This window comes from Jaculus jaculus, chromosome 7 (assembly GCF_020740685.1).
Source record: "Jaculus jaculus isolate mJacJac1 chromosome 7, mJacJac1.mat.Y.cur, whole genome shotgun sequence".
NCBI lineage: Eukaryota > Metazoa > Chordata > Mammalia > Rodentia > Dipodidae > Jaculus > Jaculus jaculus.
The window spans coordinates 105212898-105229962 of record NC_059108.1 but is presented as its reverse complement, the minus strand read 5'-3'; the positions used below and the strand labels follow the sequence as shown (position 1 = coordinate 105229962).

The following is a 17065-nucleotide window of genomic DNA, read 5'->3' as shown; positions in this document are numbered from 1 at the left end:
TGTGCTGCATGTGGGTGACGTGTGCAGGGCACCGTCGTCCAGATGTAGGACAGCCCGAGTGCTGGCCACAGTGACCAGCATGACCCTGAGACATGTGGCCCTTGGGGTGGGTGCAAGGGTGCCCTTTGTCAGCCTGAGGGGGTTGGGCACTGCTTTCTATAGCAGCCACTTTGCGGCCAGGCAGCCTCTGACCCTCTCCCCTGTGTCTGACCTCTGTGGGGCTGTTGATCTGCGCACTTGGCATGAAAATCACAAAGCATGGGGCAGCCCTGCCAACTGTGGCCACCCAGGGGACACTGTGTGGAGAGGAGGGTTCCCAAGGAAGGCCCTGATCCTAAGTTGGATCCAAAGTTATGGCTTCATCACAAGCAGCATGTAGTAATTTTTGGATTTTTCCCCTGTGGCTTTATTAAGGTATAATTGACAAGAATCATACATGCTTACAGTATGTAGTGATGACTTACACACAAGATTCTTTTGGTTTATGTGTGCATGGTGACATGATTTGAACAAGCCAACTAACCTGTCAGAATGTAATTGGTAAAGCATCTGTTTTGGGGCTGCAGAGATGGCTTAGTGGTTAAGGTGCTTGCCTTTGAAGCCTACAGATTCAGGTTCGATTCCCTAGTACCCACATAAGCCAGATGCATAAGGTGGCGCATGCATCTGGAGTTCATTTGTGTGGCTGAAGGCCCTGGTGTGCCTATTCTCTCTCTCTTTCTCTAATTACCTCTTTCTCTCTCTCTCAAGAAAAAATAAAATAGAATCTCTTCTTAAAGCTGATGCTGGCTGTGTTGTTTGCCGCTGGCTTCTTCTGCCCCCATCCTAGTTTCTAGCGGCCAAGCAGCAGGAATAGTAACTAGCCGTTCCTTACGATAGCTGGTTAATAGTAATGCTTCACAAACACTCAGCCCTTGAGCTATAGGCACTGCTCCAATGCTTTCCAAGGTAAGATGCATCTTTGGAGAGAGGAATCATTACGTACTTACCCATGAGGCACACAGAGGTTAAGTGACTTGTCCAAAGCCATCAGGCCACTGAAGGGCAAAGACGGCAATGAACCCGAGGAGTTCAGCACCCCCCGCCCCCCAGGCACGTCATTGTTCTGGATGAAACAGTAACAGTAGTTGCCTGCTCTCAGTGCCTCACCTCACACCTCCTTGTCCCACTAGGAGGGTGGTGGGGCTATTCCCACTTTGCAAGTGGCTAAGCCACCAGTCTACACAGGCTCAGCCCAGCCCTAGGCTTATCCACTCTGCAGTTTTGCCTCCAGAGTCACAAGTAGCTGAGATCTACAAAATGTGCTGTGTTTATTTATTTCTTTTTGAGACATAGGGGCTCCTGTATCCTAGGCTGGCCTTCAACTGTATGTAGCTGAGATTGAAGTTGAACTGATCCTCTGGCCTTTACGTTCTGAGTACTAGGATTGCACTTGTTTCCATTGATTTATTTTTTAAACTATTTTATTTAACATTTAAGAGAGACAGAGAGAGGGAATGGGTGTGCCAGGGCCTCCAGCCACTGCAAATAAACTCCAGATGCATGCACCACTTTCTGCATCTGTTTTATGTGGGTGCTGGGGAATAGAACCTGGGTCCTTAGGCTTCACAAGCAAGTGCCTTAACCACTAAACTATCTCTCCTGTCCTTTTTTTTTTTTTTTTTTTAATGTGGTGCTAGGATTAGGAAATCAGGGCTTCATACATGCTAGACAATTACTCTACAAATGGAGCTACATCTCCAGCCCCAGGATGATGTATAAATGCTCCCATACCAATTTTCCCCACTGAAAGGCTACCCACAACTTCAGGAAAGAAGCGAAAGAATCTTTTTTCATGAATTCAGTGTTAGGATTCCATCCCAGCAAGCAGCCCTCCCTTGCTCACATTGTTGCAGAGATGTTCCTGATTCTCTCCCTTGCAGTGGGCCTGGCAGACCCACATCTACAGGACACCTGCCAGCCGACCCTACTGCGGCAATTAACAGACCCTGTTCCAGAATGGTGCCTCGTTTTATTGGTGCTGTTTTGGTAGCTGAATGATCTAATCCCCCCAACCTGCTAACCTGCTTTCCCCTCTTTCTCCCCCAGCTTTTTAATTGGACTGATTGGCTCCAGGCAGTAAGAATGAAAATAAATGAGCTGTGAATGAATTGAATCTTCCCCCCACCTCCAACCTCCAAAACTGCAATTTAATACCAAACATTCAGCTGCCATGCGCTTACCTCCCCCTTAAAGGAACAGACCCCTGCTGGCGGGAAAAGCAAAGCATCTGTCTTATCAGGCCGATAAGCTCTGCCTCCAGATGAGGTGATCTTGGAATGAAATGTAGCCCTTAACAAAGCTTGCTGCTTCTCACCTCTAACTGATCTTATTTTCTTACAAATGGAAGAATGCTGGGGAAACTGTTACCCCCAGAGTTTAGAATATGTTTATGCTATTTCTCATCCCACCACCCACACTTGCCTAAAGATGTTGTACAAAATTATTTCAACAGAGATGCTGTTTAAAATGCGTGGTTAGGGATACGGAGTGGCTTAGCAGGTAAGAGTGCCTGTTGCTCAAGCTTGAGGCCTTGAGTTCAATCCTCAATACCAGTGAAAAAACTGGACATGGCCTCACATGCCTGTCTCCCAGGGAAGGTTTCTGAGAGGCCCTGTCACAAGAAAGAAAGAAAAGAAGAAAGAAAGAGAGGGGGGAGGGAGGCACAGTTAGGTTGGGTTGTGTTGAACTGCTCTTTGGGATGGTCTCAGGTGAGGGTCTTCATAAGCTCAGCAGGTGGTAGCTTCAGGAGCATTCACCTGCCCAATGGCACTGGCTTCCCTATAAGCCTTCTCCATCCTGGCAGTGGTGCAGATGTTGCAGAATAGGTCTTCCTACAGGGAGAGAACTTCCCCTCTTATCCTAACTCCCAGTGCACTGGAATTAAGTTACTGAGAATTTCAGAGCAGCTGAGCAAAAGAAATAGTGAAAGGCCAGGTGGATGTGGTATCATACTCCTTTAATCCCAGCACTTGGGAGGCTGAGGTAGGAGAATGCTGTGAGTTTGAGGCTACTCTGAGACTACATACTGAATTCCAGGTCAGCCTGGGCTAGAGGGAAACTCTACCTTGACAAACCAAAAAGAAAGAAAGAAAAGAAAAGTGAAAGTTATGTCAATTTGTGTGACATAAAATAAAAGGAAATAAAAGTGTCTCTCTGGTCCCTCAACCAAAACATATCTTATTTTTATTATTTTTATTTTCATCCGGTCTTTGGTCATGGTAAATATCTTTTGGCTGCAGTAATCATGGTATAGATCACTTTTGTTTTTAATTTCATTTAACATTTACTATGATATTTTTCCATGTTCCTCATGTTGTTTTAATTATACTTTTAATGGCTACATTATGATGTGTCATTATACTTTATGCCCCATTGTTGAATATTTAAGTTGCTTTCAGTACTTTATTGTTAACAAAAAGTGCCACAATATACATATTTGTGTGTATGGCTTTTTTTTCCTTTGATTTTATTGCCTTTGGATAGCAAGTGAAATGACTGGGTTGAAGAGAATAAACATTTTTATTGCTTTTGATAAACAAAATCTATTTTTATTAGTAAATGAATAATATCCATTTACAGTGCTGCCAATAACAGGTAGACAAGCCTGTTTTCAACTGTAATCTTAGTGGTAATAAGAATTCTAGCTTAAATTAAATCTTTTCTAATTTAATAAGAGCCATTATGATTCCTTGGTTTTAATTAATTCCTGCAACTTTGGTTGGTACGTAATTGAATCCTATAGTACTCAGATACCTCTTCCGTAAATTGTCTCTCTATATTCTTGGCATTGCCACTAGAACTTTGGGAGTTTTCATAGAAATTTACAGGTATAATGTATCTTTTCTAAAGCCTACCGAAATGAATTGCTTAAGTTTAAATATAAGATGAGAATGATCTGCAAATATAAACTTAATATGTATTAAATACACCTATGTCCAATAAAAATAACATATCATAGTTATGATGTGCCAGGCACAATTCTAAGCACATTGTCCCTCCCTCTGTGAAATTTGCACTACTTTATTCCCACTTTATGGATGAATAAACTGAGGCCACTGAGGTCAAGAAACTTGCTTAAGGCCAACTCATTAGATAAGCTAGGTTCAGCACTAGGCATTCTGGCTCCCAGGTCTATGCAATAACCATGACACTGGATCTCTTATAAGGGGAGCGGAGAAGTGGGAAAAGAAGGTAACAGACAGGTGCTGCCGTGGATAGTGAATCAGAAATGCGCACCCAGTCCCACAGATTCATGAGATGTTGAAAACAGTATGTAGGAACACCTTTGCCTCTGAGAGCATTGCTCACTATTCTTACATGAACCAAAAGGTAAATAAGCAAATGTAAGAAACCAGCTTTTATGTGGCAATACATACTCTGTTGTCTTGGCAACAGTTACCAAAGACCTACCAAAGGTGTGCACGGTGTTATGTTTTTGTTTTGAGGATTGTGTATCCTGGCCAGGGACCTTTATGGTTTGAGCTCAATGATGTTTTCCTGCCCTTTCTCCCACCAGTTTCTGCTGTCAAAAAGTCTTTTCCTGCTTGTGGTTTGTTAGTTTTCATCTTGTCCAGTGGTTCTGAGATCACACACCCCATTAATCAGTGATAGGTAGATTTAATGGATTTAATTTTAACGAGTATAAGTGCTGAGTAATGAATTTGCATAATTTTGGATGTGAAAGTAGAATGAACATTTAAATCATTTTCTGCTAGATAAGGCTACAAATATGGGACAGGGTGCTTTGATTAGTAGGGCTTTATTGAGTTAAAGTTTTTATATATACCAACAATTTGTATATACAAACAATTCTGACCAGAAAGGATAATTAAGGAGGTCCTGGAGAGCTGTGAACTCTACTGTTCTCTCACTGCCTTCCCCCCCCCCCCACCCCACTCCATGCCTCCTGTATCCACCAATTTGGAGATCTGTTTTCATGTAGCAATGAGGGCTGAGTGAGCTGCTGGCATAACAACCATGAGAAAACAAGCAAGAATTGCACTGGACCCTGCCAGCTCGGTTCCATAGATGCCATAGTGGACTCAATCATCGTAGAGTCCTTCGTTTCCCAAGACTGATCTAGCTCAGCATTTCACTGGAGGTTTCTACTTAGGGGAGCTCTCCGACTTCATGCTGCCTTTGGTGTCTCAGTAAACTAAGGAGCTGTGAAGGATGCTGGATGCTTGTCCCTCACTGAGAAGTCCCACAAGTGAGTGTAGAGAAGGAAGTACACTTAGTTTGCCTGAAACTCAACTCATATGAACTTGAACTTTAATATAAGCATTTTCCTGTACACACCATCTGCCATGGGGAGTCCAGGCCATGGAAACAGGAGTTTTCTTCCTGATGGGTTTATTTCAGAAGTCTAAGAAATCAACTAGTTTTATACAGTTCAGCTGTCTGAGAGAATGGGCTGGTTATTTGTTATGAAAGAGTGTCATCCATAAGATAGGTATTCTTTTCCCCATTATTGTAAATTTACTTTTTGGCTAGCATACCAAAAAAAATGTGTTTCGCCGTGACATTTGCATACATGCATATCATACTTTGTTCTTATTTGCTCCCACTCTTGCTCTCTTCACCCATACCCCACCTTGCTGGTCCTTTCTCAGTCTCCAAATAGTGCCCCCACTTGCTTAATAGACCAGGCTGGCCACAAACTCCCAATCCCTCCACCTCTGCCTCTTGAATGCTGGGATTAGACGTACATGCCATTATGCCTGACAGTACTAAGTTGGATTTTGTTAAGCCAGTGCCTGGTTGTGAAAAGGACTCGCTTTTTCTTTCAGCAGGATTTCCCTTGGTGGTTGTAGGACCTCCCTGTAGGATGGGAGCACCAGGCAGCTTGCAGAAAAGGCTCAAACCATTCGCAAGGAGAGGCCCACACTACCTTCTTGTTGCAACTAGTTGGAAAATCTAGATTATATTTGGCCAGTGGAGCAAGGGCTAGATTGTGGTCTTGACTTGTGCCTTGACTGGGAAGAGACTCAGTGAAAACATAGCATGATAAGGAGCTAAATAGTCCAGCTCAGATGAATTCCACTATGTTCAGTATAATTTGTTATTATATATAGACACACACACTTTTCATATGTATGAGTGTGGTTTGTGCATACATGTGTTTGTATGTGTATGGGCACATATGTGTGTGCACATGGAGACCAGAGATGTCTTCCTCAATTGCTTTCAACCTTATTTATTTTAAACCCTTTTTTGTATTTTATTTATTTACTTGAGAGAAAGAAAAAGTGGCAGATCTATATACAGAGAATGGGTGTGCCAGGACCTACAGCCAGTGTAAACCAACTCCAGACATGTGCCACCTTGTGCATCTGGCTTTTGTGGGTCCTGGGGAACTAAACCTGGGTCCTCAGGCTTCACAGGCAAGTGCCTTAACTGCTGAGTCATCTCTCCAGCCCCTACCTTATTTATTGATGGTGCTCAGCTTTTAAATAAGTCTGGGGATCCGGAACTGTGTCCTTTTATTGTGAGGCAAGTGCTTTGTCAACTAAGCCAGCTCCTTGGCCCTTAGCTCTATATATTTAGTTCAGCTTTCTAGCTTTCCTCTTGTAGGTTGCACTGTCTCTGCTCATTACCACAGGCACAGCAGGCTCATTTTTGCCTCCTTGCTTTAGCAAATAATAACTGTCCCCTTCTGTTCACTCTACTCTCTATAGTTTATCCCTCAGGTCTGTCTAGACATTGCTTCTTCCAGGAAATGTACTACAACCTGCAAAGTCTGAAGTATCATATATAGGGACCATTGCAGTATCTGTTATTTCCTGTTTTCTGTGTCACCATGTCTTCATTAGTATATACATTTCTTGAGATAATATGTTGGTTCATGGTTGTATTATCAAAATACAAAAGTGAAGGCTGGGTGTTGTGGCACACACCTTTAATCCCAGCCCTCGAGAGGCAGAGGTAGGGGGATCACTGTGAGTTCGAGGCCACCCTGTGATTACATGGTGAATCCTAGTTCAGCCTGGGTTAGAGTGAGACCCTACCTTGAAAAAAATGACATATAAAAGTGAGCATTTAGTACAAACTTATTGAAGAACAAATTTATGAATGTAGGTGAACAAATGTGTATTGATTGATGGAATCTGATTGCTTTAACCTGATTTAATAAGTGACTAAGTTCAGCAAGTGACCTCTCAAAAGAGACAGAGGCTGGAGAGATGGTTTAGCAGTTAAGGCATTATCCTGTAAAGCCAAAGGATACCAGTTCAAATCTCCAGGACCCACGTAAGCCAGATGCACAAAGGGGCGCATGTGTCTGGAGTTTGTTTGCAATGGCTGGAGGTTCTGGCACTCCCACTCTCTCCTTTTCTCTTCCTCTCTCTCCAATAAATAAATAAAATAGATTTTTAAAAATCTAAAAAAAAAAAAGGGCTGGAGGGATGGATGGCTTAGTGGTTAAGCTCTTGCCTGTGAAGCCTAAGGACCCCAGTTTGAGGTTCGATTCCCCAAGATCCATGTTAGCCAGATGCACAAGGGGGTGCAGGCATCTGGAGTTCATTTACAATGGCTGGAGGACCTGGCACGCCCATTCTCATTCTCTCTCTCTCTCTCTCTCTCTGTTGCTCTTAAATAAATAAATATTTAAAAATCTAAAAAAGAGAGAAAGAAAGACAAATCCTTGGGGAGATAGATTCTGCAGAATACCATATTTTGTGCTGGCAAAGTTCTGCAGAAGATGTATTCCGTTTCTTTAGCACTGCCACTTTGTTGCTTGACGGGTTAACTGAAGAGAGCCCATGTTGGCTAAAAGTCTAAAAGCAGGTGGCTGAAATCACGTTTTAAAGTCACATGACATTGAGCCGGCGACTGAGCTGGTCTAGGAGAATATATTAGTTACTTCCTCAGTGATGTGAGCACATACTCAACAAAAAGCACCTTACAGGAGGAAAGGGGTTGACTTTTAGCTTCAAGGAGAAGTGTCATCATGACGGGCAAGTCATGGCAGGCTGGAATAAGAATTGTACCAGAATCAGGATGCAGAAGGAGACAAGTGGAGACTGGCTAAAAAAGACTCAAGGCCCCTCCCCGTGACCCACTTTCTCTAGCAAGGCTCCACCCCCGAAAGGTTCCATAATCTTCCCCAACAGCCACCATCTGGCAATTGAGTATTCAAATACTATGGGAACATTTTGCACTTCAACCACCACAGGGAGGCTTGGACTTTCTCCTCAGTGGGTTCAAAAGCACAATAACCTTCTCTTGCCTTCTCTAGCACTGGAAAACGCAGCACAGTGAGGAGTATGAAGCAGAAGGTAAGAGCTGGGGAGGGGAGGCACTGTTGAGTGGGGAGGGATGGGCTGCCATCTATAAGACGCTCTATACACCTGCGTTTTTGCCTCTTACCTGGGAACTAGCTAAGAACATGAGGACCAACAGCCCCAGAAAACTCATTTCCAATTGATAGCTCATAGTCTTCGAATCCTAGCTGTTAATTGGATGCAAAAAGATGGCAGCTGGGATGTAGTATACCACTTACTAGCCTGTAGAATCCCACTTGCAGATCATTTATTCTCCACACAGACTTTCAAATTAAGGTGTGCATATCCTAACCTAAGTATCAAATAAATGTATTTTTAAACAGTAGAAAGTGTTGAACCTTGGACCACCAGATGGCGCTGTGGCTCAGCTGATGGGTCCTCTAGGAGGCTGCCCTGCTTACCCACGATTAGCTGTGCTTAAGAATGTAATTACCGTGTGTTCTTGGATCTCCAGCCTGGAACAACACATCAGTAATGGGCTAATTTCTATCAATATATAGCGGGGATGACACTACATGAAACTCTCCCAAGGTTCTTCCGGGTGCATAAAACTGGGCCAGTAATTAACTAATGTTTAACCGGTAACTTTAACAGGCTCTCTCATATGTAAGCGGACAGTTTAGAAGTGGGCACTGCTGATGCAGGATAAGCTGCCTGGATGTTAAAATAAATAGTTTCACCTTCGTCATCAAGCAGAATTTATTCTTCGCATATGGATGGTTATGAACTTGCAGCTTGAGTCCCTTCGTTTAAGTTGGAGTGTATGTGTGTGTGGCTTGTTTTGTTTTGTTTTTGTAGGTCAGAAAATTCATATGTACAGATTTGGGGAACAGACTAATCTTAAGATGTTCATTATGGAGTCATTTCCTCCATAATCAGAGATGCTCTGCTGTAGTACTTAGACTAGAAAGAAAGTAGAAATAAGGCGTAGTTGAGACAGGGCTTACAAATGTCAGGGACAGCCCTCAGCCAGCCTCCTGGGATGATCACGTGGCAGTTTATGCTCGAGTTATCAGCTGGAACAAAACAGGCCTTGAGGCTTGTGGGCATTGCATGAGAGATGCTGCTCCTTACTCAAGCACCATTGTCCCAGAGTACAATGTGCCCCGTTGGCTCATGTTACAGCCTAAGAACCAATGGTTCCATGCCATTGCAATTCAGGACTAAACCAAAACAGAATCCACATTTATAGCCTCTTTAATGGATTTTTCAAAAGGTCTGTTTTCTCGGATAGTGGGCATTCTGTCTTTGCACATCCTTTGGAGACAACAAAATATATGCTTTGATTTTAGGCCAGCTAGGGTTTTGGAATCCAGATGACTTGAATGCCTCACAGAGTGGGTCCTGCCCTCCCCAAGACTGGATAGAAGAGAAACTGCAAGAGGTGTGTGAAGACCTGGGGATCACCCGCGATGGTCACCTGAACCGGAAGAAGCTGGTCTCCATCTGCGAGCAGTATGGTTTGCAGAACGTCGATGGAGAGGTAAGCATCGTGATGTGTTTGATTCGAGAATAATAATGAGGAAAGCTTGGTTAGCCACAGGTGGGGAACGGCCATATTGTGGCTTCCTACAACGTGTTGGAGACTGGTCTTTCTTCATTGGTGCCTATGGAGTCATAACATATATTCTCCAAATTCCTGAAGATTTTTGTCTTTGGGGAAGTCATGTTGTGTGGTGGAAAAGCAAAGCTATGAGACCAGTACTTCCTGAGCACGTACTAGATGAGCCTCACTGTGCTGTGCTGAGCCTGTGACCCTGTGAGACTGCCAGATACAAGCTGAGCATAGCCCAGGCACAATTGTAGACGTGCTATGCAAGGAGCCCAATGGAGTGGGCTAAGCAAGGAATGCCCCATATTTGAGTTGGGAGGAGTATTTTGAAGACAAGGCTGCTAGGTTTCAATTTTGAAAGAAGATGTTTGCATCATCCCTGCATTCAAGGTGTGGGACAAGCTGGCTTGGCAAGCATGGTAGGACTGCCGTTAGCTAAGGGAGTGAAGAGAGCATCAGCTACACAGACTAGCCCACATTCTGGTCATGCGGAAATGGAGCCGGGTAGGTGGGTATTTTTGAAAACATGAAGAACAGTCTCGATGAAGCCCTCATGCAGCCTTCCTCAGTGATGTTCTGAGCTTTAAAGAACCTAAAGAACTAACAAGAGACTGGCAGGACAGAGTGTGTGAATGGCCACAAAAGGAAAACAAATAATTCCAAAAAATATCTATCAAAAAGCTAAAAATAAGACCTGGACGTTGTGGTGCACAGTTTTAATCCCAGCACTTGGGAGGCAGAGGTAGGATGATAGCAGTGAGTTCAAGGCCACCCTGAGACTACAGAGTAAATTCCAGATCAGCCTGGGCTAGAATGAGACCTTACCTCTAAACAAAGATAAAACTAAGGGTTAGGAGAAGTTAGAGGATAGGTATGCAGTTGTAGCTCCAGAGTCCTTGGCTTGGCTATAATGATATTTGAAACCATGCTGGCTGCCTGTGCAGGGGGAAAGTGGTATTGCATTCCTACCCAAGAAAGAGTTTTACCTTTAAAAGCTTCCAAGTAGCTTGACTTGTAGAAAAGTTTGGTTTTTAAGTGTTTTTTTTTTTTCCTTTTCCATATATATGACCATTATACATCCTTTGACTACTTCTTGTTTTATTTTGTTTTGTTTTGAGGTACGGCCTCACTCTAACTCAGGCTGACCTGGAATTCACTATGTAATCTCAAGGTGACCTCGAACTCATGGCAATCCTCCTACCTCTGCCTCCCTAGTGCTGGGATTAAAGGCATGCGCCACCACGCCCTGCTCCTTTAACTACTGTTATAATGGCCCAATGATAATTTATTTCTTACTGGTGGCTATTGAGTCATAACATTTATTCTCCTAATTTATAAACCATTGCAGTACATGGAACCTCAGGTTCTTTTTGCCAAGAAGTATTGCACAAACTTGGATTGTTTATGTAAAAACAATTCTCAGAATCAACTGCAGCCATTCACAGGGAGCTGCCTTCTCTTCCACAGGGCACTCCTACAGCCTGAGACTAGAGGAGGCATTCAGTTTTTCTGCTGTGGTTTGAGCAAAGCATTGCTCACCGGACAGACTTCTACTTCATGCATTTTTCCTCCTAATGAAAAATCATGAGTTGCTGTAACATTTGTCACTGTGACTTCTGTACCACAGAGGAACCAAGAGTTCAAGATGATGTCATTGACATAGTGCTTGGGATGCTATACTTGTACAGCTGAAAGCAGTGTGAACTATGGTCACATGATGACACCAAGGTCCTTGCTACTGCCCAGTGTTTTCATGAGGGGGAACTTTGTTCACTGTCCCATGTAACCCATAACTCTGCTCTCCAGAAGTGGAGACAATTAGGGGGCGGGGCAGGCAAGGCGATGCCCTCTAACATCTAACCCAAAGATGTCGTCATCTGACCTGCTTACTGTTTTAAAAGTTGCACTTTGTGGTACACTCTGAAATTGGAAGGCTTTTTTTGTTTGTTTGTATTTTCTAAGCTTTTTGGAGCATGAGACACAGCTGGCTCCCTTGAAGGAGACAGACAGCCACATAGTCAGCTTGCTAGCCCTTACCACATTTTTTTTTCCTTTTTCTGATTTGTCTGTTTCTTCTCTCTTTCTTTTTCTTGGCATCTGTGGTGTTCGTGATGTGTGTGTGTGTGTGTGTGTGTGTGTGTGTGTGTGTGTGTGCGTGCGCGCACGTACACACATGCATAGGACGGGGTGGACATTGGGGCCCTCCTCTATTGCGCTTCCATTTTATTTCACGGAGATGGGGCCTTTCACTGAACCCAGAGCTCAGTGTTTTCCACTTAGACTGATCAGGGAGCCCCAGTGAAATTCTTGTCTCTGCCCCCACTCAACACTAGGATTACAGGCAGGTACAGACACGCCTTGTTTTTAAAATGGGTGCCAGGGATCCAACTCAGGTCCTCATGCTTATGCAACAAGCACTCTTACCCTCTGAGGCATCCCCTCACACCCCTTATCCCATCTGATATCCTAGTCTCCTGACCTCAGCTACCCCTCGCCTTCTTGGCGTCTGTATATTGGGGTTTTGGATTCCTAGTCTAGTATTACTCTTAACTTGCACACTGGGAAGTCAACCCCCACAGACCTGGCCAGTGTGTCATGGGAACTGTTCTTGGGGCTGGAGAGATGGCTTAGCAGGTAAGGCACTTGCCTGCAAAGCCTAAGGATCCAGGTTCGATTCTCCAGGTCCCATGTAAATCAGATGCACATGGTGGTGCATGCATCTGGAGTTCGTTTGCAATGGCTAGAAGCCCTCGTGTGACCATTCTCTCCCTCTCTCTCTTTCACTCTCTCTCTTTCCTTCTCTGTCTCTAATAAATAAGTCTTTTTATTAAAAAAAAAGAGGGCTGGAGAGATGGTTTAGTGGTTAAGGCCCTTGCCTGCAAAACCTAAGAACCCAGGTTCAATTCCCCAATACCCATGTAAGCCAGAGGCACAAGGTGGCACATGCACAGATTATATCTGGAGTTTGTTTGCAGCAGCTAAAAACCCTGACATGGCCATTCTCTGACTATCTGCCTGCCCCCCCTTAAATAAATAAATAAATAAATTATATATATATATATATGTATATATATATGTGTGTATATATATATATATGGAAAACTGTTCTTGTTTGAGAGTCTTCTCCAAAATGGAGTAATTTCCTGTTGGCTGTTGGGGGAAGGGGCTACATGTGAGATCAAAGAAATACTAATGTATCTGGCATTTACATAAAAAGTAAATTATGCAGTGATGTGAAGATGCGTCGTAGAGGATTTAAGCCAATACTCAAACAGACCCAATTAGAATTTTGAAGCAACAAGAGACAGCCAGTTGCTAATTATGTTCATGCTCCTCCTTGACCTGGGCATCATCACATGAGAGCTTATTGGAAATACAGAATCCAGACTGGAGAGATGGCTCAGGCCCAGGTTTGATTCTCCAGTATCCATGTAAAGCCAGATTCACAAAGTGGTGCATGCATCTGGAGTTCATTTGCGGTGGTTAGAAGCCCTGGTGCATCTATTCATTCTCTCTCTCTCTCTCCCCTCACAAGTAAATAAGTAAAATATGAAAAAGTGCAGAATGCCAAGCCTTTTGAAACCTCAGCCCACTAGAGCATTGTGTCTTTTAACAAAATCATTAAGTGAGTTCTGTTCTGTTCACAAAGACATTCCTATAGGAAAGTTTCTTGCAAAGAAAATGAAGGGAATCTGACTTGCAGTGGGAAAGCATCGCCTTGCCTCCCTGTCTTGTGTCTTCTGTGATTCACTCTTCCCCTGCACATTCCTCTGTGGGGCTGAGTAACAAGTCACCCCCCAGGCAAGCCTCTAGACAGCTGTGGTGCAGGCTCCCCCTCCCCTGTTACATAGTGACAACTATAAGTCCTGTCAGAGAGCGCAGAATGGCCAGTCAACCTCCGCCACCCCACTTATGTCACTCAGAACTCTTCTTTTGGCACACACACAGAATCCTTCCCACACGGTCTTGGTCTTTCCTGGGCTAACACATTCAAACAAAACTCCAACATACACAAGTGTGTTCCAAGTAAAGTTCTAAACCCCAAGTATGGGTTTCAGACCCAAAGGTTCACATCATTGCAATCTGTTCCAGACCAAATGTGCTGTGGTAGCATGCTAGTTTCAAAACTTATACAGAAGCCAAATATCACAAGTTACCACAGCTTAAAGGCATAATGAGTGTCCAACTAATTTCTGTTGTTAGGGCCATGGGAAACTATATCTGTATGTCTTAAATAATTAAATCATTTTTTTTAAATAAATAAAATAATTTTTTTAATTTGTAAGAATAATGTGTAGCAACATTAAAGACTGCCTGTTCTAGAAGTGTGAATGAAATAACAAGAGTTAATTGCTAAATTGGCTAGGAGTACAGAGGTGTTAGAAATAGACCGGTATTTGGTGTGTGTGAGAGGGAAAGAGATCTTTACTGGAAAGGGAGATTGAGTAGAATGAGAATGAAAAGACAGTCATGGTATTTCTGGAGGACCAGTGTCGCCGCTGGTGCTGATTTCTGCTAGCCAGAAGTCTGATTTGTACCTGCTGTTGTTTTGAGTGAAGTACTTAAAATATCCAATTTCTCTTTTCCAGGCGCTTGAAGAAGTATTTAGTCATCTTGATCCTGACGGTACAATGAGTGTCGAAGACTTTTTCTATGGTTTGTTTAAAAGTGGAAAAGCCCTCGCACCCTCGGCCTCTACTCCATATAGACAACTAAAGCGGCACCTCTCCATGCAGGTAAGCCGTCCACAGGGGGAGCTGGCATGGAAGCACACGTCTGTGATCCCAGCACCAGGGAGGCAGAGGCAAGAGGGTGCATGCTGATTGGAGGCTAGCAGGGGTTACACACTGTGATGAAGGAAGGAAGGAAGGGAGGAAGGGAGAGAGGAAGGGAGAGATGGACGGAGGGAGGGAGGGGAGGAATAAATCAACAGGGGATATTTTCTGGGAGAGTAAAAGTTAGAAACCATTTAATAGCTTTGAATGAATTACACTGTTATCTAAAGCAAAATGCCAAGGGGAGAGGGGAAAGCAAAAAGGGAAACGAAAACGACCAAATCATTAAAAAGAAAGGTTGGTTTGAGAAATGACCATAAATGACAAAGTGGGAAGGCCACTAATTATCCCTCTTGATGTCACCCCAGGATCAGCAAAGCCTGGTGTTAAGTACAGACATAGCTCATCTATGGCAAAGAATTCTCCTTGAGATTGTTTTATTTATTTATTTATTTGAGAGCAACAGACACAGAGAGAAAGACAGATAGAGGGAGAGAGAGAGAATGGGCGCGCCAGGGCTTCCAGCCTCTGCAAACGAACTCCAGACGCGTGCGCCCCCTTGTGCATCTGGCTAACGTGGGACCTGGGGAACCGAGCCTCGAACCGGAGAGAGTTTTTGATAAGCTGTATAGGCTTGACTCACTGGGAGCCAAAGATCAAAGGCACTGCCTAGCTTGCTTCACTACCCAACCCCACCCCCAACAGTGTAAATTAAATTCTGTTCCCTGAGGTCAGAGCCATCTTGACCAGTATCCAGTTAAAATGCCGAGGGTCAGCTAAGCTCAGGCCTTCTTCTTCCTGTAGTCTTTCGATGAGAGTGGGCGTCGAACCATGACACCATCAGCAATGACAAGCACCATCGGCTTCCGAGTCTTCTCCTGCCTGGATGATGGGATGGGCCACGCATCTGTGGAGAGGATACTGGACACCTGGCAGGAAGAGGGCATTGAGAACAGCCAGGAGATCCTGAAGGTGTGTCAGTTTAAGTGGCCAACCAGGGAAGGAAGGAAATTTCAGTTTTCTTTTGAAACTCTGCTTGGATTTAGTCTGTAATGATTACTCTCTTCACAAAGCTCAGAAATAGGAGGTAACTTTTCATACCCCCTTTAACCAGGATTCTGTTGCTATGTACGTCCTCAAAACTATTGACATAAAAAACTGATTTTTGGTTAACAAAGATAAGAGTTATATTGTGTTTGTTTAAAATGTCAGATAATGTTTATAAAATATAGTTAGCTATGTTATGCTTTCCTTAAGGGTGAAAAAAAAAAAAAAAACCCTTGTGTTCTAGATTGACGATTGTTCCTAAGGAAAGAGGACCATGCAGTTTCTAAGTTTTATTCATCTTCACACATCCATTCTGCTTTCTTTGTTTTTAATTCTTGTTTATTTTTATTTATTTATTTAGTTGAGAGTGAGAGAGCAAGAGAAAAAAAATGGGTGCACTAGGGCCTCCAGCCAGTGCACACAAACTCCAAACACATGTGCCCCCTTGTGCATATGGCTAATGTGGGCACTGGGGAATCGAACCTCAAACAGGGGTCCTTAGGCTTAATAGGCAAGCACTTACCCGCTAAGCCATCTCTTCAGCCCCCATCCTGCTTTCTGAAGATAGAACCTGTGGTTCATTTTGAACTTATGCCACACTCTGATTTCTAGGCCTTGGATTTCAGCCTTGATGGAAATATCAACTTGACAGAGTTGACACTGGCTCTGGAAAATGAGCTGTTGGTCACCAAGAACAGCATTCACCAGGCAGCTGTGGCCAGCTTCAAGGCTGAGATTCGACATCTGCTGTGAGTTGAGCAGGGATTCACTTACTCCACTCCCTTTCCTTCCTGTCCTGTAAGTCATAGGGCACCTTTGATGGACATTCTTCCATTCCACAGGCCAGTGTGGCTTTCTCCCATTTCTAAGTGCTGAGGGAAATGAGGCTGAGTGTGGATTGGCCCCATGCTTTTGAAGGGAGCCTTGAAATGCCTTTTGGGAGGGGGGCAGGTTTGGGTTGTCTTGGTTTTGTGGTTGTATTGAAGGAAACCAGATGAGAACTTTTGGGGGGATCTTCTGATTGCTTAGAAACAGTTTCCTGTTAACTTCACTTATTTCTAATTCTAGGGAACGAGTGGACCAAGTGGTCAGAGAAAAAGAGAAGCTACGGTCAGACCTGGACAAAGCGGAGAAGCTCAAGTCTCTGATGGCTTCAGAGGTGGACGATCACCATGCCGCCATCGAGCGGCGGAATGAGTGCAACCTCAGGTGTGGCCACAAGGGGGAAACCAGGGTCCACCCTCTCCCCTCATCCCAGGACAGTGGCCCCTGCAACTGCACAGCCAGAACTGAGCAAGAGGCACTTTGCCTACCTGCCTGCCTGTGCACCACAGCTGGTTGCAGAGACTTAGATGGTAGACCCACCT

The 17065-nt window shown here is 43.9% G+C and overlaps 1 protein-coding gene across 5 annotated transcripts in view; it reads left to right on the top strand.

Annotated features, from left to right (window-relative positions):
* The window catches only part of Nin (ninein), a 127873-nt gene that overhangs the window by 49297 nt on the left and 61511 nt on the right, over positions 1-17065 (top strand). For all 5 annotated transcript variants that reach the window (XM_045153767.1, XM_045153768.1, XM_045153771.1 and 2 more), the window contains 6 exons: positions 8279-8318; positions 9617-9807; positions 14466-14612; positions 15456-15623; positions 16311-16447; positions 16767-16907. In XM_045153767.1, coding sequence (XP_045009702.1) covers positions 8279-8318; positions 9617-9807; positions 14466-14612; positions 15456-15623; positions 16311-16447; positions 16767-16907 — 824 coding nt within the window. The remainder of the gene's footprint in view (positions 1-8278; positions 8319-9616; positions 9808-14465; positions 14613-15455; positions 15624-16310; positions 16448-16766; positions 16908-17065) is intronic.